The sequence below is a fragment of the Peromyscus eremicus genome, chromosome 6 (genome assembly GCF_949786415.1).
Source record: "Peromyscus eremicus chromosome 6, PerEre_H2_v1, whole genome shotgun sequence".
NCBI lineage: Eukaryota > Metazoa > Chordata > Mammalia > Rodentia > Cricetidae > Peromyscus > Peromyscus eremicus.
The window spans coordinates 56,254,174-56,279,060 of NC_081421.1; the positions used below are offsets into that span (position 1 = coordinate 56,254,174).

General features: G+C 40.6%; 1 protein-coding gene across 1 annotated transcript; it reads left to right on the forward strand.

Annotated features, from left to right (window-relative positions):
• The first annotated feature begins 916 nt into the window (after positions 1 to 916).
• On the forward strand, positions 917 to 21,711 carry Ctso (cathepsin O). The gene is made up of 8 exons (XM_059266524.1): positions 917 to 1,066; positions 8,319 to 8,424; positions 9,718 to 9,857; positions 11,873 to 12,040; positions 13,229 to 13,350; positions 18,753 to 18,916; positions 19,630 to 19,722; positions 21,677 to 21,711. The coding sequence occupies exons 1-8, from the start codon at positions 956 to 958 to the stop codon at positions 21,709 to 21,711; spliced, it is 939 nt and encodes a 312-aa protein (XP_059122507.1). The 5' UTR covers positions 917 to 955.
• The last annotated feature ends 3,176 nt before the right edge of the window (positions 21,712 to 24,887 follow it).

Below are 24,887 nucleotides of genomic sequence, written 5' to 3' on the forward strand. Positions count from 1 at the left end.
GCACATGTCGTTCTGAGAAGGAGCTGTCTTCTCCCCAGGGTCATCAATGATGTGTGATATTTAAGTCACCCGGTCTCCTTAAAGGAGAGCCCTGCTGCACTCCTCCAGTTAGCCCTTACACTGAGCTGTGCCTGACCAGACTGGAGCAGTGACTGACATGAACACGTTCGTTCCCTCTGTTCCTTCTGCTCTCTGTTCACCAGCACTGCGGTAAAAGGAAGCAGCATTTTATTTTTAATTACAACACTTAATTAAAGCAGGGGGAAGAAAGTGTGCTGAATGGGTTATGAAATAAGCTAACCAAAGAGAAAGCAGCATAATAAAACAAGAAAAGAAATTAAAGCTACCTTAACAGTGAAATAATTAAACACACAGAACGTGCCCGACATATAAAGATGTGTTTAGAAGAATTACTTTAAGTTTCACCGCAAACTTCAGAAGCAGGTACAGCCTTCTGCAAATACAGAAACAGCCACACCATTACAAAGAAAAAAGAAATTGTGTGCAAAGAAATTTTTGTGCAGCTGGACAATGTACTTGCAAGCATCCATAGAAGGAAAGCAGGAAAGCGCGGTGTAAATTCGCACACATCACACGTCTACATAATACCTGCTGAATTCAATTTACACACATTCTATGAACGCATACTCAATTTGAAATGGCTGGATGAAAAATAATGGGCTTAATCCCACATGGCAGGAAATTCAGTAGTTCCTATCTTCACGCTGCTACGTAAATCAGGCCTTGGTCTCTTTCCTACTAGATAAGAGGCAAACCCCTGGAGCTCAACAACAACACAAGGTCCAGGATGTTCCCCGCAAAGCACCAAACAACCAAAACAGCGGGGACCCCCGGCAGCTGCCTACTTCTGGGCCTGCGCCCCACTCGGGCGGTGGGCGGAGCCGAGGAACCGAAAGAGAAAGAGGGCTGTGCTTGGAGGACCTCGGGCGCCGGAATGAAGCCACGGTGGGCGAGCCTCTTGCTGCTGTGCTGCTGCTGCTGTCTGGGCCGCGGGGTTGCCAGGACCTGGCCGCGGAGCCACCAGCGGGAGGCGGCCGCCTTGCGGGTACCAAAGCTCCCTCCTCTACCTGTCCCCTGCTCCGGGGCTCCTAGGGAGGGACCCACGCTCCAGGAGCAACTTTCCCCAGCAGCGCTGCTGCCTAAAGCCTGATTCCCCAGGACAGGGATCTATGTGATGCTCCCCAAAACAAAAGATGTGTCGGAAGCAAAGCTAATGGGAAGCCGCACCTCGGAATCCCAAAGCTGTTCCATATCTCCTTTCTCAAAATAAACCTGCCGCTTAGAAAGCCGCCTGCAGGGGGCGCTAGCTCCCTCCTCCAATAACTGGAAGTTCAAACTCCAGGAGCAGGCTCATTGATTCCCCAGGCTGCTGAGTTAGCTGGGTTAATGATTTCCCGGTCCTGGGGACTCTGTACCACCACGTTACTAAAAAGTTCTTTCTGACTTGGTGGAGACTGACGTAGAACAGAAGGAAACATTTCAATGCCTTTAACTCGGGTTGTTTAAAAAGTTTCCATAATAATCCTTCAATTTTACTCCAGCCTTAAAATTCTGAAACGGACCGGTTAGCCGACCATGGACACATTTTCCCAGTAACTAGCGAAACTGACTGGAATGCAGATTCACAGTTGGCCTCAGTTCCTAGAGCTGATGCTAAGTGACACGGTTTTAAATCTGAAAAGATGCCATCACGATTTTATTAGAAAAGAAAACTCACTTGTTCTAAATCAAGAGTCGGTTTGAATTCAGTCAAGTTGCTCAGCGGAGGTGTATCTGATGTTTCTCCAGTTAGCTTCTTGTTGTTTTCTGAAATGTCCGTAGGACACCATAGCTCTGCCCTCTTCGGCTCTCCCTCATTGGCATGGAAAATTCCAGTAGCAGAAGGTCAGGACTTCTTCGGCTCCAGCTACCCTGGCTCCAGCTACCCATCCCTAGGTTTTACTCAAACCAAACTGCACGCTTTTCTCCTGTTTGTTACTTTTGAGCTCATTTCTTGTTACCAAATGCAGAAGCACTGTCCATTTCTCACCGAAGTCCTTGGCCTGTGTGTTACCTAGTCCTGTCCTTGATTTGATCTCCTCATGAACCAGACACTGGGGCGAAATAGTCTGTTTCATGGTGTTGACAATGTGTTCATTCGCTACATAGATTATAATTTTTTTAATCTTGGGTCCTGGAGACCAATAATGTAAGTGTATGATTTCTTTCCTTGTTGCTGAAAGGACTTGAAGAAAGAAGGGTCTGTTTGACTAACACTTCCGGAGGACAGTCCATCAGGATGGGCGTGTCGTGGTGGCAAGGGTGTGTAGCAGCTGGCCACATTGCATCGACAGCCAGGAAGCAAGGAGGCCTGGATGCTGTGGTCTGACTCACTTTCTCATATTTGTTCTCTCCAGGACCCAGCACAAGACACAGTGCCTCCTAAGTTTAGGATGGTCTTCCTTCCTTCAGTTACCCTGATTTAGAAATATCCCCAGTAATATTCCCAGAGGCTTTTTCCCATGGTGATTCCAAATCCTAGTGAATGGACCATCGAGATTAACAATCATAGTCACTGATAAAATATTATAAAATAAAATTTGTGTTTGTAAATTATAATTTTCATGCCTATTCATATGACCCATACAGCTGTTGTACCATGAAACAAGTATCCAGAAAATCCTACTCTTTTAAAGAGAAATGCAGCCAAGAGTCTATATGGGAAAGTGGGAGGTTGGAAGTTGAAGAAAACATTCCAAATCTTAGTCTATTCTAAAAACTTTGAGTTAAGAATACCAAAAAAAAAAAAAAAATGTTTTCATTGCAGTTCCCGTTAGCAGGAATTTGATTGATAAAGTGGGTGCCCAGTCTTCTGAACATTTAGTCTTTAAATTATAGTTGCAAACTGTGAACACTCCTGGACGATGTCAGCTAGAGAGTCAGAACAGGGGGCTTTGTTCCTTTGGTGACCAAAGGGATTAAGAAGGATTCTTCTGACTGTATGCATTAAAATATGTGCTAAGTAAAACGTAGTTTATAAGTCTAAAAAGCCTTTGTTTTACAGAATTATTTCCATTATTGAATTAGCTGATTTGAGACCCTACTGCTTTCTTACAAGGCAAGTTGTGTATAGAATATAAGAGCTTCTTTTATTTCATAATAGAGTAAAAAATTTTAAAGTATGTTATAAGGTAAAATTGAGTAATGAAGCACTGTGCGTTCCACAGAATATCCCTTAAATGAATGCTAATGGCACTCCCACAAGATAAGACTCCTCTGGTTTGTTATGGGATGCCAGTCAACTTGACTGCCTGCAACCATGCATCATGTGCTGGTTGTGTGGCCTTAGGAAAATTGTATACCCATTCATGCCTCCGTTAATTAATCTGAGACGAGACGGTACAGTGAGCAAGTAATTCATGAAGAACTAGTAGTTCATTGGAAGAGCCTAGACCAGGACTTCAGCTTAGCCAACCCTCCATCCCCTCAGCTATATCTTTAGTGTGCTTGGTAACTGTGAACATTCTTCTTAGAGACCAGAAAGCCCAACAAATTGGTCCTCAGGATTTACTACTTTCTCTAAATGCTAATGAGCACACGAAAGGGAAAAGTATATGTATTTAATTTATTCTTCTTATCAACCACTATCAAGAAAAATTTCCCTGACCATTCTCCTCTTGGAGGTCGATTGAGGACCTTCCCAACACCCCGTGGGTTTCTCGTCTTAGATGTTTTTGAAAAGCACTATGTCTATCAACTACCATAAACCAAACAAACTTCTGCCACTTTGTTTCCCATAGTTGGAAAGGTCTGGATAACAAGAACGTGAAATGGAATGAGAGGCTTTCTGATTTCTCAGAAAAAAAAAAAAATGCTGGTTTCTGAAGAATTTTAAAACTTCACCCTAATCTCCATTTGAGACCAGTTCAGGGCTCTTATCAGCAGAGTTATCTTTTATCAGTACCAGGTTCAGCCCTCTCTGCTTCTGACTTTCAGTAAACAATGTCTTTCCTCTCTCATACGGGCTTGGAAACATGTCCAACAACCTAGCTAGGCCAGTAAAGCTGCAAATTAGCATATGGAAGGGACTGCATAGGAATATCACACAAATACACTTTAATTTTGATATGTGATCCTCATAAGCCTGTATGCATGGATGCTGAAACTCATATACATATACACATGAATGCTGGCACATATATACAGGTGCATGCATTCATATGCACATAAAAATGTCTACACATTTATGCATACCTACATACAGAAGCAAGATTAAGCAATTGGAAGATGTAGAAGCTTGGCTGTCAGAAGTCACTGAAAGGCTCAAAAGATAGGGTTTTCCAGAGTCAGGATCGTAAGATGCAGTGTTAATTAGAGAGGTTTGAAGATGTGTGGTACCTACTAATATCCCAAGGGCAAGTTTTCTCCTATTTTTATGATAACTGGAAATTTCTCTCATGTTCTTTAGCCTTAAATTCTCTTCCACTAAGGAATCTGACATCTCACTGTATATCAATCAGTTAAACACAGTTAAAAATAAAACAGAAAGCAGGTAACAATACTTATTTCCCCATTGTATCTGTTCAAAGACTCTTCTTACTTATCAGCTCTGATTTTTCTTTTATAAGGTCTGTCTGATTTCCTCTTCATGTCTTCCCTTTTAAATGCAGCTGTGATTCAAATCTAAGAGCTGGGGTGCAGCTCTGTGGTAGACTATGTGTTGCATACGTGTAAGGCCCTAGATTCTACCCAAATGCCACGATCTCTTTAAAAGGCTTAGGTCAGTGGTTCTCAACTTTCCTAATGCTTCCACCCTTTAATGCAGTTCCTCAGGTTGTGGTAAGCCCCAAGCATAAAGTCATTGCACTGCTACTTCATAACTGTAATTTTGCTAGTGTTAATTAATTACTGCTAATGTAAACATCTGATATGGGACACCTGTGGAAGGGTCATCTGACTTGCAAAGGGGTCGTGGCCAACAGGTTGAGAACCCTTGGCTTAGCTTTTTGATTTCAGCATTGTATGTAGCTCTAGAGGTGGTGACTGTGTACCCACCCACCATCATATCCCCTATTGCTTTATGTTAGAATTTACTGACTGACCTTTCGCTTTTGATGTGATGAGACAAGACATATGCAGACTCAGAGCTGCTGAGGCTGTAGCAAATTTGCTCCAACAGCCAAAATTGAGGGTCATGAGGAAAGTGACTGGAAAAAAACAGACAATTCTAGAAATGAAACAGAATTTTAAACAATGTGAGCCTTGTGTTAGGTAAACTAGGATTGAGTTCTAATAGATATCATCTAAGATAGACTGTCCTGTTGGCATTGTTTTATTTTGAATACAATATCAGATTGTTTGCAATAACTAGTCTTTATTTGAAATGTCATGATAAATATTTGCTGCATTTTAACCCAAGTAAGGTGAAAGCGTGATCTTTGAATGATGTTTTCTATAATCAAAATGTTCTGCTATTAAGGATGAAGGTATAGCTTGGGGATGTTTAACTAGACACTCATTCTGCCAGTGGTTGAAATATACATAGTCCCAACAGTATCATATTTAATTAGTCCCTATATTCTGGCAGTGTGACCAAATTTGTCAGTGAAGAAAATAGGGGAACAGAGAGGTTGAATATGTCCCTTTAGGTTGCATTTCAAGGGTAAGATGTTTATTTATTTCAAAATCAAATATGTATATGTTTATGTTCACAGGGATGTAAGAGAACTATGATTCTCCAGAAGCGGATGGGGAGGAATTTTCAGTGTTACTAGAATTTAAAGGAGGGAGGTGAAATTAGTGGCAGGGAGGGAGTGACACAGGACATTTTGTTCTTGGCAGGATGTCAGCAGTGATAAGTAGACTGTCCCTGGCATGGCTGTAGAGAGCTATGAAAGGGCAGGAGTAATTGCAGGGGCGATAACAAGACTGACGTGTGGAATTCTGCAACTGGTGTCTGGTTGAGCTGAGTGAAAGGTCACGGCAGCCCCGAGGGAGCTGCTGCTGCTGCTTCTGTGAGATCTACGTCTTAGAGGAGATCTGACAGTTGTCTTCTCTTCATTTACAATTAGGTCTATGAGTATTTAAAATGGATCACTCTCGTATTGTTTTCTCTTATTACGGTTACTGTAAGTACTTAGCAATCAGATAGACTTAGCTTTACAAAGCACAAGCATGCTATCGATCCCAGATAACACATATCTTCTTAGGGAAGAACAGCATGTCATTTTGTCTCATTTTACTCCATTATTCTGTTAAAATGCTTTATTGTGTTGATATGCTTCCTATGCTAAACAGTGTACCATTTTTGTATCTGCTCCACTTGGTCATGATGTTGTCTGTCTGAAGCATTGTGGTGTTCGATTTGCCAATATTTCACTAAGGATTTTATATTTATATTTAGGAGAGTTACTCATGCACAGTCTTGTTTTCTTGAGATGTTCTTTTCTGGTTTAGAATCACAGTAACATGGTCTTGTTTAAGTTGAGATGTAGTCTCCCTCCTTGTTTTCTATAAAATCCTTGTTATTTCTTTCTTAATTGTATGGAATTCACTACTGAAGCCATGTGGAACTATAGTTTTCCTTCTGGGTCAATTTTCAATTACAGTTTTAGTGCTGTGAATTGATAAAGATGATTAAAGTTTTCTATTTCCTCCATGTTCAGTAATCTGTTTCTCAAGCAGTTTTTCTATTTCATGCAAATTAGAAAACTTATTAGCACAAAGTTGTCAAAATAATTAGAATGCCAGAAGCATTGTAGTCGTGATCATTTCGTTCCTGATATTGGTAATTTATGTCTTATTTTCACCTTTTACCCTCATCCTAGGCGCATACCTATGAGAGATTGGGGAGAGTGCCAGGATCAATTGTTGGACTGCAATGTAACACTGACCTTGAGTGACACAGGGATAGAGGGGAGGTTATGAGATGAATCTTGCTCTTTTCTGTTCAGATCAAGGGATGTTTGAAGGTTTTTGAAAGTCACCTGGTGACTATTATTTAAGAATTATTTTTCAGGGGGTTCTGGTATCTCCTATATACAGCCAATCTTAGTACTCAGGCATCAACTGTTTGCCACCATGGTAACTTCAGCTTCCTGCTGTGGGTTCCTGACAATTCAGGCCCCCAACAGCTCAAGTCCCAAAGATGGAGGCCAGCCATGCATGTTCCCATGGCTGCCACATGCTACAAACACCCTGCATTCTCCATCCCTGTCTTGTCTTCTCCTGCTTAAGAAAATGATCAGTCCATCTCATGACTGATTCCTGTAAATTCCTCTGTAGTTACCTTCCAGTGGCTTATGTTGTCATTTGTGTCATGCAAAAATTACCTTATAAATTTAGTTCTGTTTTTCCATGTGTAAGTGCGGATCATATTCAAAGCCTTACTTCACCAACCATAAGTACTTGAAACTCAAAAGAACTTTTAAAATTCTCTGGTTAGCATTCCTTCTACTCATGTTTAGTAAGAGAGAACGCATCAAGACTGTGATGAGTCTCAGCCGTGGTCTTGCTCAGAACCGACTGATGAAAGGTCGTAAGAGGAGGCCATATGGAAATTTCACATAGATCGTTATTAAAGAGCAGATGGTTATTGAGGCGCTATGGTGTTCCAGGCATGTCTTCAGTCCAGGTGACATAGTAATAAGTCACACTGATAAACGTGCCCGAGTTTTTGCTTATTGTTTTTCTGAGTCATACACATAAACACTCAAGTGCATAAGTCAACATGGACATATGCTAACATGGAGAATAGTGGTCCTCTGAATTTCCACGTAACCTGAAAGATTAGCCAGTGTTGGGAAATATAAGCCTCTTCATAGAAAAGGCAAACCTAAGGTTGAATATGATGAAATACAGAATTATAGTAATATTTTCTTCCGTCTACATAGGAAAACCTGGTCTTCTGGGGAGACCCTCAGGGTTGCATCCTTCCTAAAGCCTTTTTGTTCCAAATGAAATAAACTGAGATCCGACTTTAAGAGACTTGGACTTCTCCCTTCATTTATCAACTTAGTCCTTTTCCAAGCCTCGTTACTTTGCACAGAGGAAAAAAATATGTGGAAGACACATTTCATATTCATAATTGTTTAATTACAATGTGTCACCAGTGTCTAGTGCTTGTCATCACTTTAAAAAATATGTGTGTGACACTCTCAGCATGTGTGGGGAAGAAGAATTACAGATGCATAAGGCATCCTTCCCCCAGCCTGAATATCAAGTTTGACTTTTGCATCCAAAATATCTCCAAGTTTTTACATTTATGGCTTTGGAAAGCTCAAACAGTAGACATAAAAAGTTTGTTTTCATTATTTCAGGAAAGTCTTAATAGACATCGATACTTGAACTCTTTCTCTCATGAAAACTCCACTGCCTTCTATGGAATAAATCAGTTTTCTTACTTGTTTCCTGAAGAGTTCAAAGGTAAGGTCTGAAAGTACTATTGATTAATTTCCCGATTCTAACTTCTTTGTCTAATTAAGGAATGATTTCATTGAAAATCTTGTAAATTGTGTGATAGTTAATATTTTTTAAATGACGACTTTGAAGTGTGTACCATGTGCTAAGCATAAGGGTGTAGTGGGTAGCCATTCCAGCTTTGTTCTGGAAGTTCCAACCCCCATTGAGACTTCGGCAACTGTCACTCCTACAAGGCGGGGCCAAGGGAGGCGCCTGGGGACCCGAGATCGGGATCGGCGAACGCTCGCTTGGTTCCAGGACGCTGGATGGTGGAGGTGGACAGAGGAGAGCTCCAGAGAACACCGCTGGACTGTGATACACCTTCCCCAGACCCCGCGACCTACCTATCCCTTAATTTGTAAGTTACGCCATTAAATAAATCTCCTTTTAACTACGTGGAGTGGCCTAAATAATTTCACCAATATCTGGCGCCCAACGTGGGGCTCGAACCCACGACCCTGAGATTAAGAGTCTCATGCTCTACCGACTAGATATTGGTGAAATTATTTAGGCCACTCCACGTAGTTAAAAGGAGATTTATTTAATGGCATAACTTACAAATTAAGGGATAGGTAGGTCGCGGGGTCTGGGGAAGGTGTATCACAGTCCAGCGGTGTTCTCTGGAGCTCTCCTCTGTCCACCTCCACCATCCAGCGTCCTGGAACCAAGCGAGCGTTCGCCGATCCCGATCTCGGGTCCCCAGGCGCCTCCCTTGGCCCCGCCTTGTAGGAGTGACAGTTGCCGAAGTCTCAGTGGGGGTTGGAACTTCCAGAACAAAGCTGGAATGGCTACCCACTACATAAGGGAAATGAATTAAGGACTATACTCTGCTAACCATTGTTTACGAACTAAATATGATTACATGCACATCCATGAAGCACATCTATTCAGGTGTAAGCAACAATTGTCTCCTCACATTGGTAATTTTCTAGCACCAATTCTGTTCAGAATATTTGTGGTTTTGTGGGTAATAATAAAAGAAATGACATCAATTATTCACATTTTTTTTGTCACTGGCCTAACTCTATCAAGCAAGTCATGCTACATCACCTCCAGCCCTACTGTAGAAATTTACACTTACAGCTTTCAGTAAAGTGCATTTCATGTTGAGGAAAACCACAGAGGAAAAATTTCAAGTGACGAGTTGGCTGGGTAGCTACTGTTTTTTCTTGACATTGTGTTAAAAAAAAAAAAAAAGACTCCAGAGAAGCCCTTCCTGTGATGCATTCTCTGTTGTCTCTTCCTCTTTTTCTTCAGCTCTGTATTTAGGCAGCAAACCTGCCTGGTCTCCCAGATACCCAGCAGCAGGGCAGACACCCATCCCCAATGTGTCTTTGCCATTGAGATTTGACTGGAGGGACAAGCATGTTGTGAACCAAGTGAGAAACCAGAAGATGGTAAGCTCCGCATCTGTTTGCTCTTCATTGTCTGAGCATTAGAAAGCATCTCAAGGTCAAGTTCAGTCAAACCAAGAAACCCATGGTGTTTTGTAGGTAAAATGGCACCTCAGTTATCCAACATGGAAGAGAAGGCTCCTTGAAGGGTGAGAGAGAGTTATCCAGTCCTGACTTTTAAACCTGTCTGGGTGTGCTCACTCATCTGTGACCATCGCCCTCAGCACACTACCCCAGAAATACATCCCAGTAACCACACTACACAAACCAGGAATCCTGTGGACTCACAGGGAAAGTAAACACAATTACTGGTTGTGCAAGTGATTCAAAAGTAAAGTACATGGTAAAGTGAAATGAGACTGCCCACACAGTGTCTGGGGTTTAGCCTTCCCTTCATCCCGTGAGCTCCATCAGAAAACCTGGTCTACCTGCTCACTGCCTATAAGGTCATATACCACCCAGCCTGTATCCAGTCAGTGTAGATTCAAGGCTACATACTCTTGTTACAGATCAGCCTTGTCCAAAGTTTGATAGTAAAGGGAGAATGGATGTGGGAGAAATAGATTAGATCATGGTGCGTAAAAGCTTTGTGAAACATTTTACAAACAAATAGAAAACTTGTAAACAAGGTGATACCTTTTTTTTTTTTTTTTTTGCTTGTTGAAGAATCAACAGATATGTAAGTACAGCAGTAAATACAGCAATTCAGCATGAAAATGACCCACAGTATGCTTCCAGATATGGATGGATGCTGAGAGGGAAGTTTGTGGAGTATTGTGAAGTCATGGGTGGAGAGTTATCTCAAGGCAGAAAGAAATGGTAGCACTACATGGGATGGGTGTGACTTGTAATGCATAGCAGCCCACCTAGTTTGTAGAAGTTTGAAGAGCATGTGCTTCCTTTTTCTTCTCACATCTCCTACTGCTGTGTATTCCATCAGCACCAATGATGTAGCCGAAAAGAGAAAGTCAAATCTCCAGCCACAAGATGGCACTTACAGGGTCCCTGCACTGGAAACAGCAGCGGTTCCTTCCTCCTCCCTGCGGAGAGGAAGGGAAGTGCTTTGCACACCCCAGCATGTTAGTGTCTGTCTAGTTAGGATGCTTGTTCCTAGTTCTCAGATTCAGTGTTTATGGTTGTTCATTAGAATTTACTACCAAGTCATTTAGTTTGTCATTGGATTCACAGTGGTAAGTGGTGGGTGTTGCAGGAATCTAGTCCTTCCCAGCGGGAATTTACATACTCAGCAGTGGTGGGTTTTCCTAGGAGCTGCCTCAGTGGCTTGGCTCATGCTAGCTCTAGGTGTGGTATCCGCAGTCATACTCACATTTGGAGATCAGTCCATCTTCAGTTGGTGACTATTTTCCTGTGGCATGGGCACTGAGGTTAGAGGACTAAATAAGACCACTTAAAACCAGGGTGTTGCTTAGAGCATCACCCCACAAGGACGCTCACAACTTCACTGTGCTGGTTCTGCAGTACATGGTCTTATGACTAAGCCAGGTTTTAATTCCTCTTTTTCCCCCTCTTTCTTTCTTTCTTTCTTTCTTTCTTTCTTTCTTTCTTTCTTTCTTTCTTTCTTTCTTTCTTTCTTTCCTGCCTTTCCTATGGATTGTGCACACTTTTATGTGGCTCCTATTCCATTCCTTGGATTTCCTCCTTTCCTTAGAAGCAGCCCATTTACTCTTTTCTGGGAAACAGTGATTCATAAGCTGAAGTCACTGACTAACCGTAATCAAACCAGTGCCTCCAAGTGTTTTCTTGGCCTCTCCTAATTCATTAGCCTGGTTAACTTACTTGGGAATAGTGACATTACTGATTTAATTTTAATAAATAATTAGCAGTCAGTGCTCAAAGAGAATTTTAGTTTCATTTTTGAATGAATGCTTATTGTATAGGTTTCTGCTTTCCGGAAACTTGGCTCATTTTTTTTTCTTTATATTGCTGTATCTAGAGACACTGATAAGTTTAATGTAGACACTGTGTGTTAGTATATACTACCCCTGTCTTTTGGGCAGTGTGGAGGATGCTGGGCCTTCAGCGTGGTGGGTGCAATAGAGTCGGCTTGTGCAATCCAAGGAAAACCTCTGGACTACCTCAGCGTGCAGCAGGTCATCGACTGCTCCTTTAATAATTATGGCTGCAATGGTGGCTCTCCTCTCGGTGCCTTGAGCTGGCTAAACAAGGTAACCATCTCAGCTTTCTGAATCTCTGATTTTCTCTTATGTTCTATGTACACAGAGTCCAGTCACTCTGCTAAATTAAACAAGGTTCAGTGATCAGAAATCTAAGTAGACAAAGCTTGAATGACTTAATCTGGGGAAAAGTATACTGTGGGGAATCAAACCAGGGCCAGCTTTGATTAAGCCAGAGCTCCAAGGGGTTACATCACAGACCCTGAAGATATTAGAAGTAATGGCTTCCAGACAAATTAGCCATCAATATATCAAGGAGTAAAGACATCTTAAATATGTTTTTAGAAAGATAATGATTTCTTCATTTTTCTTAGTAGATAATTCTCATGTGGAAACCTATCCCATAACGTCTCAGAAGGATTAGATCACACAGTGACTGGTTTCAGACATACTGAATGACAGTGTTAGGAGAGACACCACAGGTCAGCTGGATTTATAACTCTTTACAGATGAAGAAATGGTCATTGAAAGTTGGAATCATGTCGCCAGACGAAACTGGATACTAAGCCCTTGCCCTCCCACTTCAGGGCTTTGTCACACTCTTGTGTTGACATTTTCTCCCTGACACTCATACATCCAGCATTAGTGGAATGAAAATAAGAAAATAAGAGGCCATTGTAAAAGTCATCATGTTAGTGTTGTCCAAACCCAAATGCCCTCCCATCACATATCCACTTTACAGGCAACCACTGCACATACCAGTCACAGCTCTAGACTCATTATAGATAACAATGATTGTGCCTCTGCTCTTTGAATAAGCCCAGCACATTTGCCTGTACAGACAACTGTAAGACACGCAGCACATCAAGAGATGCTGTAGCAAGAACATCTGGCCACCGTCTGGCCTCAGAGCTTTGCTGGTTCAGTAATAGGAGCCTTGGAAGGAAAGTGTGTTGCCCTAGCATGCCCTCAAGAGAAGGATGACAGGACTTTGTTAATATATCTATGGTGGTGCTAGAATGAAAAGGCGTAAGAAAAAAAAATCAAAAGAAAAAGTTAAGGATTCATGTTTTCTAGGATGTTTGGTACAAGCACCTGGTGATTTCAGTTAGAATCTTAAGATCAAATTATGCCTACAGGCTGCTTGGGTGCAGCCTGACCTCTTTGACTTCACTGAAGTAAGCTCTGCTTAACCTTTAAAACAACTGGTAGTGAACACTTTATGACTGTTCTCTCTAGACACAGATGAAGTTGGTGGAAGATTCAGAATACCCGTTCAAGGCAGAAAATGGCCTGTGTCGCTACTTTCCCAGATCACAGTCTGGAGTTTCAATCAAAAATTTTTCTGCATATGACTTCAGGTAAATGACTTGTTTTTTTATGTTTTTATTTTGTGCACAATCTGTACTGGTTTCAGAATTAATGACTTGATTGAAGGCACCCTTACCCTTGCACACTCTTGGCTCAGAACTAACTTCTTACTAAAGAGTTCAACTGATGCTCACAATGGGGTGTCACTGAAGTCTCTTAAGGAGAATCTGCATATTCTTTTATGTATCACCACACTAAAAATAAGAAGTTTAAATGAATAACTTTCATTTCAGTTTAAAGCTATAACATATGTCTACCAACACTCAAAAATTTCAGATGGTAAGATACAGGAGCTTGTTTCAGTCTTAATATTTGAGTCTGTCCAAATTCATATTGCACGGTTCACAGAATACATAATAAGAAGCCTTTTTGAACACTATATTCTGTGCAGTTCTCAAGTGGGCAGCTATTGGGAAAACTCAAGCCTATCACAATAATACTTGGAGCTAAAACTATAGCATTGAAAATAAGTTATGTAACATGCATGGTGCATGAATGTGATGGGGATGCAGGGCAAGTAAAGGCCGATAAAAGGAAAGAGTGGTGGTGGGCATTGAAAAATGGGGCAACTTTGGTGAGTTAAAGTATAAACAATCATTAAAATCACATTTAAAAAAAAGATCTGGCCAGAGAATTATTTAGGTCATTTAGTAACAGGTATAGAATAGGAATGTTGTAGACAGAAGAAACAACCAACTCCTGGATCCATTGATAAATGCATTTTGGGTTATTGTGCCATTATTAAACATCTCATGGAATGAAAGAACTCCATTCAGACCCAGGTATACAATGTCCTGTGATTTACTGATGCTTGATGCAGAGGGCATCTACCCATGGGAAATAGGCAGTGGGGTGAAATTAGATCCTTGAACAAAGCATAACCCTTTAAATCTTGGTATAAGTGTCCAGAGCACTAGAGATTGTCAACCCAGCTCCTGTTTTCAGGAAGGGCCCTGGGGAATGACCAGAAGAACCAGAGCCTTACTTCCATAACTGGCTACACAGGGTTCTGTCCACAAGGACATTGGCCACTGTCTCCTTTGGGAGTAAAGGCAATACACCCCCTGAAATAAGAAAACATGTCTTTATAAGTTGCCAGTTCCTGGAGAGTATACTTGAAAAAGCATTCACAAAAGGACCCAGACGTCATCCACAGGTAATTAAATTGAATCAAGGGGATAACTATTTCCTGGGTATCAAGTTAAAAATGTGGAAGAAACAGAGAATAATATCACTCTGAATGATTTGGTGGGCAAGTAGGATGGAGAAAGAGATTACTCTAGTGCTAAGCAGTGCCTACAGTCCAACAACTTCTGCATTGTTTAAACACTCCACAGTAATCTCAAACTGGAAGAATCAAGCCTCAGAAAGAGCATGAATTGATTTATCCAATCATTCAGATAACTACTGGACAGTGTTTATTGTTGGAGATTGGAAAATAAGTAGCCTAGACAAACTCCTGTCCTTGTGGATTGTTCTTAAATGATTGAGGCAGACAAATAAAACTAATAGAAACATGTGGTAGGTTTGGTATATGAACTTTTAAATAAAACAGTGGGAAAAGGAAGCCTCTGGGGGCAGTGGTTCTCAACCTGAGAGTCAGGACCCTTTGGGGTCAAATGACCCTTTCCCAGGGGTCACATATCATATATTCTGCATATCAGATATTTATATTATGATTCACAACAGTAATAATTTCCAAGCACTGTCAAGAGGGAGAGACTGAACGAGATATGAGACTCTAATTTTAACTGTCACTGGATTGAAAGCTTGCAAGATGACATCCAGTGGTTGGAGAAGAGCATGCAAATAATTGCGTCTAAAAATACCAACCATAAAAAATTTTATGATTAGTGGTCACCACAACCTGAGGAGCTGTATTAAAGGGTTGTAGCATTAAGAAGGTTGAGAACCACTTCTCTAGGGGAAAGGAGAATATGTATTCCTAAAAAGGGCTGCCAGAAGGAGCCTCACCCAGGACTGACTTTTGAGATAATGTGCTCATGAAGATAGCATCATAAATATTGCTCCAAACAGAGGATATGGGTGTAGAAGTCCTGAGACAGAGGCCTGTTTAGCATACTTGTAGAGCAAGGAGGAGACAATGCAGTCCAGTGGAGAAAAGATCAAGGCCAGCATAAGAGGACCCCCCAGGGGACTAGAAGAGTGTGGAGGTGAGAGTCAGCACCCATTCTTCTCATGAAGGCCTGGTACTACACATTTCTTTATAAGAGAGTCTAGGCTTTTTAAACTGAAAAACTTGAATTGATGGAATGAAGCAAGAAAGTCTAAGGCAAGAAAGGAGCTACAAGGAAAAATCAGAGCAGCTGAGAGATGTAGACAGTGACTACAAGAGACCCTGGCAGTGGGAGATAAGGGAGAAATGTTCTTGTCCTTAGCCAGAATCTTATGTATGACTTGAGGCCAATGACTGAGGAACTCTGGGTCAGAGGTGAGATACACACTTCTGAGCTTCATCAAAACTGATACCCATCACCTTATAAGACCCTTTAGCTGAGGGTGCCACTGAGGTGGAGGGGGCCATGCTGCCATGATTCCTAGTTTACTATAGAGCTGAAGTCTCATTCTGGGAAGTAGTGGTGTCTACTACAGTGCTGAGTGCTGGAGATGGAGGGTCTTCCTTGGCATCTGCCTCAGTTATTAGGGATCAGATCTCTGGCATGTCTGTATCACTCCTTGCATCAGATGTGTGTCTATGACTCGAGGTCTCTGGGTACAGACTGTAAGGGAGGGAAGATCATGCCTATTTAACTCTGAGCCCATTCATCTCCCTCTCCAGTTCTGAGATCATGAGATCTAGTACTCAGAGTTCTCAAAACATGTCGTGTGGGGGCTGGTGATCTACCCAAACCTCCATGAGACATGGCACAGGAACTCAAAAGGATCGGGAAAGGGGGAAAGGTTCAAACACAAACACCACCTAGGCTTAAAGCAAAACACCATCATGCTAGGTGTCTCCCATGGACTTTTGCTTCTCAGAGCCAGGCCTTGCATGACTCAGACTGGCCTGTGAGAATAGCTATGGAGATAACAAAAGGAAGGAAGTGACTGTGATCCAGACCAAGGACATGACATTGTCACTTCAAGCTCTCAGGAAGAGGAGATGATATCAACAGAATCACCAGATGTCAGAGAGAGTGTTTGCCTTAAACAATAAACCTTGATGACAACAAAATTTAGGAGAATTCTTTGAAGAATATAGATTTTTGTAAGTTGTTGATTTGTGGAATAACATGTAAACGCGTGGAATCTAGGTCTGAAAACTTACCGGTTCTCGGCATCGTAGCTCATAATGGACTGACTGGGGCAGATGCTGATGCTGTTGGCCACAGAGTTTAACTTGGGGAAAGCTAAAGAGCAAATGATGGCAGTGTCCCTTGATCAGGTATCTGAGATCAAGTGGAGAAGATCTCTGCTGGCCATGACCGTGGGCTAGCCTGGGTCTAATTTGCTAGCACCTTCTCTCTCTTGTCCTCATCGTGCTCAGGCACAGAGTGTTACTAAATTATTTCAATGACTCCAAAATCGGTACTGTAGAATGGTTACATTCTGAGGCTTCTCTGCCTACATCTTTAGCATCTCTCCTGGTGTCCTTGAAACTAGATCGTTGATGAGAAGGACTTACTATGCATCTTTTGTTGTCCTAAGGAGATGGAGACAATTGTATTAGGGCGAATGTAGAGAATATATTTGAACATTCAAAGAATTTCAAGATGAAAGAGGTGTATTGCACCTACAGTATACTAGTTCAGCTCACCCTAAGCTAAACTAGTTCTTGGATTACTTAGAAGGCAGAGGAAGATTATAAGGTTTGAGTAAACTGTATGAGATTTATTATAGATTTAGTATATATGATATATTATGTGACTCATGCTAGACATGCTACAGAACATAAAGCCTACTAAATTCTATAATTTTATGGTTGTATAGAGTATGGTAAATGGTATAATACAATATAAATCTGAGATTTGAGCCCAGAATTAAAGAAACCCAAAGCCTGTCTTTGGCCATGGTGCCTTTAAAAAAATTTATATTCACCCCCATTATCTAATAATTGCTGTGCACCAATTATTAGAGCATACATTCAAAATGTACAAGTCAAATCTCAGGTTAATATTTTGGATGACCCCTTGGTAAAATGAGGGCACAGTTTCTATTGCAGTTCATTCCACGGTTAGACTTTCAGAGTGACTTCCATCTGTGAACTAAGTGTCTCCTTGCTGGAAACTGGCTGTAGCAGCAGGTGCAGTAAGGAAGCATTTACTCTGAAAGCCACTAATCCTTCATGGCTTTCTGTAGCAATAAACTACCACATGCTATCTTTATAGCCTGAACTCTCAGTACCATGGTTTCGGTATCCTTCACCCACAAGCTGGCCTTTGAAAAATGTAAATAGTGGTTTGATCACACACATTTAGGATAGATGGGGGCCAAATGTTATGCAACATTAGATTTTGATGTAAACATCAGGAAATGTAAAAGCAACAACCATTTGCTTTGCAGTCTTGGTAGCCTTGCACCTAGTACTCTGGCATCTTGATATTTCTTCTTATGTTTTGGACATCTCTTCCAGAGTTTTTCTGAGTGAGCCTTCTTTGTAATTCCTGTATTTAACTTTCACTGACACACAAAAAAAAGTGGACATAGTTGTTTGCCAGATACTCATCTCTTGGAGGTGACAACATATTTACAAATATCAGAACTTGACACTTTATTTAATAAAAGGGACCCCGCACTCTATCAGGATGCTTTGCTTACCAGATACAAAACTCTTTCCATATCTTCTTGTAAGCCAGAGTCAATCTCATGACTGAGTTCTGCCCAATGAGATCTGTGCACAGAGAAGTGTTACTTCCTGGAAATCTCAACAGAGACACAGAGCTCTGCCTTTCTGTTTTGTGCTGATTGGAACATGTGTTCAATGGCTGGGGGTCCACACACCTTGGGCCATGAGAAGACCATATAAGTAGAAACCTTGCTTAGCAAACAATACAGGAAGAGACTGAAATCCCAACATCCTAAAGTCCCATAGAGCCCTGGACTGTCAACCTCTCTTGACCTTTAATATCTGCGTTTACATTCTTTGTGATTGCTATCATACCCCAATTTAAAACAGATTTAAAAGACTGTGTTTTACTTTGACCTTAAAAGTTAAATTCTTAGCCGGGCAGTGGTGGCACACGCCTTTAATCCCAGCACTTGGGAGGCAGAGCCAGGTGGATATCTGTGAGTTTGAGGCCAATCTGGTCTACAGAGCAAGATCCAGGACAGGCACCAAAACTACACAGAAAAACCCTGTCTTGAAAAACCAAAAAAAAAAAAAAAAAAAAAAAAGTTAAACTCTTTACCTGTGCATATCTTCCTTCCATAGTGACCAAGAAGATGAAATGGCAAAAGCGCTTCTGAACTTCGGCCCTTTGGTGGTGATAGTTGATGCAGTGAGCTGGCAGGATTACCTGGGGGGCATAATCCAGCATCACTGCTCCAGTGGGGAGGCGAACCATGCGGTTCTCATCACAGGATTTGATAAAACAGGTAAGGATGAGTGCATAGAATCCCTCCCCAGAGGGACCTCTGAACTAGGGCTACCTGGAGAATGCTGAGATGTTGTGCTGTGCCTCAGACGCCACTCTCCTCTGGTCTTCATGAAATTGTCTTGGTATATCCCTCAGATTTTGATAATCATCCCTCCGTCCCTCCCCTCCTCCCCTTTCTCCTCTCTCTCTCTCTCTCTCTCTCTCTCTCTCTCTCTCTCTCTCTCTCTCTCTCTCTCTGTTTTGCTGACCATTCAATCCTGTGGCTTGCATATATAAGACCAGCACTTTGGCACTGAGCCACACCTCAATCTGTGAATGGTAATTTTAAATTCACATGATGTGAGTGCTTCATCTGAAATATTTAGGGTAACTGTTAGCAGGAGAGAAGTACCTGATAGTTTATCATATGTGTGTAATACTGCATCTTTTAATTTCCTGGGAATGACTTTGTCTTGTCTTACCTAACTCTGTATTAAATAAAATGAACTTAGATTCTACTGTGTAGAATGAGACAATAAGCACAATTCAAGTTTATTAAGCTATCTAGACAAAATAAGTTAAAGACAGTAAATGTAAATGATTGTTTCACATTAATAATATTTTCATTGTAGCAAATAGATTTATAGCATACTCAATTTTAAATACAGATATGTATGTGCTCCTAATCAATATAGGTTTATCAGAGTGTGTCTTAGCATCTTACCTTTGTAGGAAATACTCCATATTGGATGGTGCGAAATTCATGGGGCAACTCCTGGGGAATAGAAGGCTATGCCCACGTGAAAATGGGAGGTAACATTTGTGGTAAGTCAATTTGTGTTGAAACTTCTAGGTTAACTCTGAAGGCCTTTTCTAATATATCGTCATGACAAACCTGAATGCTTCCAATGGGCTCAGTGCCATTTTGTGGTATTATTTTTTTTTGCTTACACTGTTAATAAAAAAATGAAAATTTTCATAATGCACTGTCAAACACATACTCATTTTAAAATAAAAAGTTATGTATGTATGTTAAAACATAAAATAAAACAATAATTTAACAAAGGCAACCACTTGAAAAAACAGATTATACACTCCATTTAAGAGACTGAACTTTCTCCAGAACCCTGTTTCTCCTTCAGATTCATTTTTTATGATGTATGGATTCCCCTATTGCTCGAGACTGTCAAGAGGAGCTGAGGATGTGAGTCAGTGGTAGAGCACTTGCAGAACTGGCCCAAGGCCCCTGGGTTTGATCTCTGACATAGCAAAGGCAAGGAAAACATGAAAGCAAAAAAACAGTTAGGAATCAGTTTTGCTTTGTGTCTGGGTATGAAAATCGGAGTGAGCCTCACACTTGTTTTTACTTAATATGCAATCTGTCACCTGAAAAATGCTCACAAAATACCTACAGAAACTGCAAAGCTTACCAAATACACAGATGCCTTTATATTGTATAACCAGCCACACAAAAGCAAATGGAAAGATCTGGTTCAGTGTTCTTAGCTGATGCTGAAACCTGTATTCAGAATTGTAGTGTGAGATTTGGTCTGCAAAATCATCATGTTTTCTAAATCTAGTTAGAATTAAACTAAATTGCATATAGAAACACTCATTTCTCATTATCATGAGTTCTGACATTGTGGCACATAAATCTTCCCAACTTGTAGACCCTTCAGACTGTGAGAAAGATCAAGAGTTCCAGTAAAATTTGAGAGTAGGTGTTTTGCTTCAATCTAGTGACTCCTGCTCACTTACTCCACAGCATCAAGTCTGTGAAAAATCAATAACTAACCTGTGCTATTAGACAGTGAAATCGTTTCCATATTAGAAAGAGCCACCATCACAGAGCACAGCCAGCCACCCAGACCCCTGCTGCTCAGTAGTTCATGGGACTTTTGTGTCACTTGGACTCACAGATCTGAAGCTGCTAAGAATGCCCCTCTGCTACTGACTCTCACAGTCTCTCAGCGTGGCAGTGAGGTGTGGCTAGTTTGTGCTAAAAATGAACTGTGTTCAAAGCTCTGACCATGAATCTATGGCCTGGGGATTCCAATGGACACAATGCAGATGCTGCCTTGAGTATGGCTCTGCATTTCACGATGGCCTTTTCTGGCCTCCCAGACCTTCTCTCCCCTTTATGTGCTTTCACAGTTTGAGTCTCCAGAGCCTTCCAGGCTACTGACTGTCCTGAGATTCCAGTCCTTCCTGACCATATTTGCTGAACATTTGTATACCCAGTGCTGTCCACATGGCAGAGACTGCTCCATGATCCAAGGAAATTTCAAGATTATGGGTCATTGAAATGAAATCTAGTTTTCAAATGGGCTGTTAAAACTTTCACTGTGGTGACAAGTTCTAGATTCTGATGTAATAAGAAAGCCTAACACACTTAGGACTCATTAAAATATAGTAAACTTCACAAATATAAGAGTTTAAGTTTTTAAACATTTTAAAGTAAGTTCTATAAGTCATTTTTCCCCTTAGGAAACACAGGTCAATGTGGTGCAGATCTTATAGACACTCATTTATTCAGCTAGCAAGTAGTTTGGGTTTGTTTTTTTGGGACAAAAATCTTAAGTATCTCTTCTCTACTAGTGTTTGCCTTTAAGCTTGCCTTACTTTTACTGACAGCTAAGTATAACCATTAAATTATTTTGTTAAGGAATACTAACTCATTCTAAACATAAGTGAAAATTAAATTTTGTGAAGCAAATGGTATAGAGAAAATTGATTGCTATTAATACCTTTTTTTTTCCTCTTTTACTTTTTGCCTTAGGCATAGCAGACTCTGTCTCCGTTGTCTTTGTGTGATCATGCCATGTTTTGGGGTCATCATGAGACAACTATGAAAATGATGCTCTTCATAATATGGCCTAATATAATACTTAATTCTAAGCATTATTCACTGACAAGTTTCAACAACTGCCTTCAAGAGGTTCTAAGAGCAAGCTAGCATTTTTTTAAACAATGGCAGATCATCCCATTCTTGCAGAGAGATGGACAACCAAAATTCATATAAACTCCCCAACCCCTGGCACATGGACCTGCAATGAAATCTGGAACAGTGTGGAACTCTGAGAGCTTGGTGGGATCAGAGGTCACATCAAGCCCTCCATCTGGAAGCAGTTGAGATTTTCGCTTGCTTTTTGTCTTTCTAGCTGTTTATTTTAATGGAGTACTTCGGTCAAGTTGGATCAAAGAAGTGATCAGAATTTGTTTTCCCTTGTGACTTGTAATCACCAGCTGTAGATGACCTCATCTACTAGAACTGTCAACCTAATCAGTGTGTATCTCACAATCACAGCAGCCTTCTGAGGAGGAGTGCCATATGTATGGATTTGGAATATCAATTGCTTTACCTCAACAAATGGACCTTATCCTAGACAGTAGAACAACTATGCACAAAGAAGAAATGAGAAAGTCTCTTCTTCAGAGAGTCAACTTAATTGAATTTAAGTGAAGCACATGGCAAGCATGTGATAGGAAGTATCCTACGCTACTTCCTATGAGTTGGAATTTCTAGAAAGCTTCACTGTCAAGGATCCAATACATTTAGCTTCTTGCCTTTTTCTCTCTGTAGCAGAGAACAAAGTATTCCACATTTTTCTATCTCTCCTGTCCTTTACTATATAATTCCCATGTGTTCCTGGTGGTTCACCTTCCAGTCCAAAAGAACTCAGTCCCATTGTTGGCATTTCATTTCTATTTCCTAAACTCTTATTTAAAAAAACTCTCTGATAGCTGGTAGTCCAACTCACTTTGCTCTTTATTCATGTTTCTCATTAGAATACCGGAATCAAGATCAAAACTCCTTATTTTTTTTCCTGTTCCAGTGAGAAACAATCTCAAAAGAATGTGCATAGACTCGAGTGTGAAAAAATAGAAGAAGATGATTCTTAACATTTTAAATAAAGTAGTCTAATTATTCAAGGAGTCCAAAAAGGAACTAAGTTCAGTGACAGTTTGTGTTTCTGACTTTCAGTATGTTACCAGTGGTTTTCTGATACCCAGTTTCAAATGCAAATGAAGTTTTAAATTTTCAAAATCATTGTTAGCCCTCAAGTATTCTAGATTTTGACAACATTTATAATAAAAAACCTATATTCTGACTTTTAATTAAAAAGAACTTATTCTTAAATGTGTGGCTTAAAATTTATCATTATTTGTGAGTACTAGTAGGTATTTATTAGTATTGATATGCTTTACATTCACATTTCCTTGGATCCAAATCCATATATCCAGTGTGGCTTTCTCCTTAGATACTTTTAATCCAGCTGTGTCCAAGATGCCCCTCACCATCCTCCCAAAGCTGCTGTCAGCACCCAGTGGTCCTTTCCTCCTTACCATTTCTGTCTCTCAGCAGCATCACTATTGTGTAACCATCAATAAAGTCAAAGGAATTCTAGGTACTCAATCAAGTCAACTCTACCTTAGAACCCATTCCTTCATCTACATACTTTCTCTCCATTTCATTAATCCTTTCTTGGAGGTACATTTTTTATTGTCTCTCACCTCTACTATTCAGTTGTCTCCAGCCAACCTAAAATGACAAACTAAGACAGATTTTGGAGATATAATGAGTTCATTGTATGCTGCTGGGCATATGCTTAAGTATGCCCAAGAAGTGAAGGAAAACAAGAGATTTTACTGGTAAAATAAATACAGATTATTAAGTTGTTCTATTCTAAAATAACTCCCTTCAGCTACATAGATACACATCAAGCTTAACCAAGTAGTCCCCATGGAAATGGGGACAAAAAAAAAGCTTTTTGTTTTTGTATGAAGTTATGATGACCTTTGGTGAGATGCAGTTCAAGCAATCTTTTGTGATAGTTCTTGTTATATAATCACATATTTATACATGTACATATATATATATATATATATATATATATATATATATAATATCCCTTTCCATGACTTCACAGCTTTATTACTTTTATTTTCTAATTAGAGCCTGATATAAGTAACTCCCTCTGATTCTGACAATCTTTATTAGTAACTAAATTCAATGACCTTTAACTCAGCGGTTCCCACACTATAATCTCCAGAGTAGAGTCTGGATGGCTGTAAAAAACACTATTATAATGTATCTACTGTATTTTCCAAGATTTATACCTCTAAAATGATCATATCATTTTACTCTCGAGTTCTAAACCACTGGATTCCCCTGATGCCTGTAAGATAGCATGAAAATTATTTCAAATGAGCTTCATGGAGAGGCCACTCTCTACCTTTACATCCCATGTAGATGAGTGATGACTTACCTGCCCCTGCACATGGGTGCTCCTCCCCCAGAAAACCAGAGGCAGAGTGGGTCAATTCATTACTTAATACTTAGGAGTCATACTGAAAATCGCCCACAGGTCCTGGAAGTGATTCATGGGGTTCCCACTGCAAGTGTTAAATCAGTCAACTGTGCAGTGACTTTGAAATTCCAGAGAGTTTCCATTAAAGAGGCTCCCCAGCCTCCAGAGCAAAGGGTAATGGGGCCCAGTGGAGGAATCACCAGTACAAATTACTGTGATATTTATGTTAAGAATTATTGAATCTTTTGGGAAAAAACTCTTGCAATGGTATATAGCTTAGTCACCAAGAAATATAAAGAACCTAATCATGAGTCTATTAGAGAGACATAAATTTTGACATGGTAATTTGTAGCATGAATCTTAGAGAGTCTTATTAATAAAATCAAACCCGGGGCCAGTTATTGGGGTGAAATGCTGGATGGTCAGAGAGACAGAAAAAGCCATAGCTAACCTCACCTGGCCAACTTCTCAGCTGGTCTTGTTTCCTCAGACTGGAAGCCTCGTCCCAATGGCTCTCAGCTGAACTGTGCTGCTAGAAGCCTAAAAGCTTAACCAGCCAAATGCTTCTAGTTTCTGGTCCTCACGCCTTATATACCTTTCTGCTTTCTACCACCACTCCCTGGGACTAAAGGCTTGCTTTCTGGGATTAAAGGCATGTGTCACCATGCCTGGCCATTT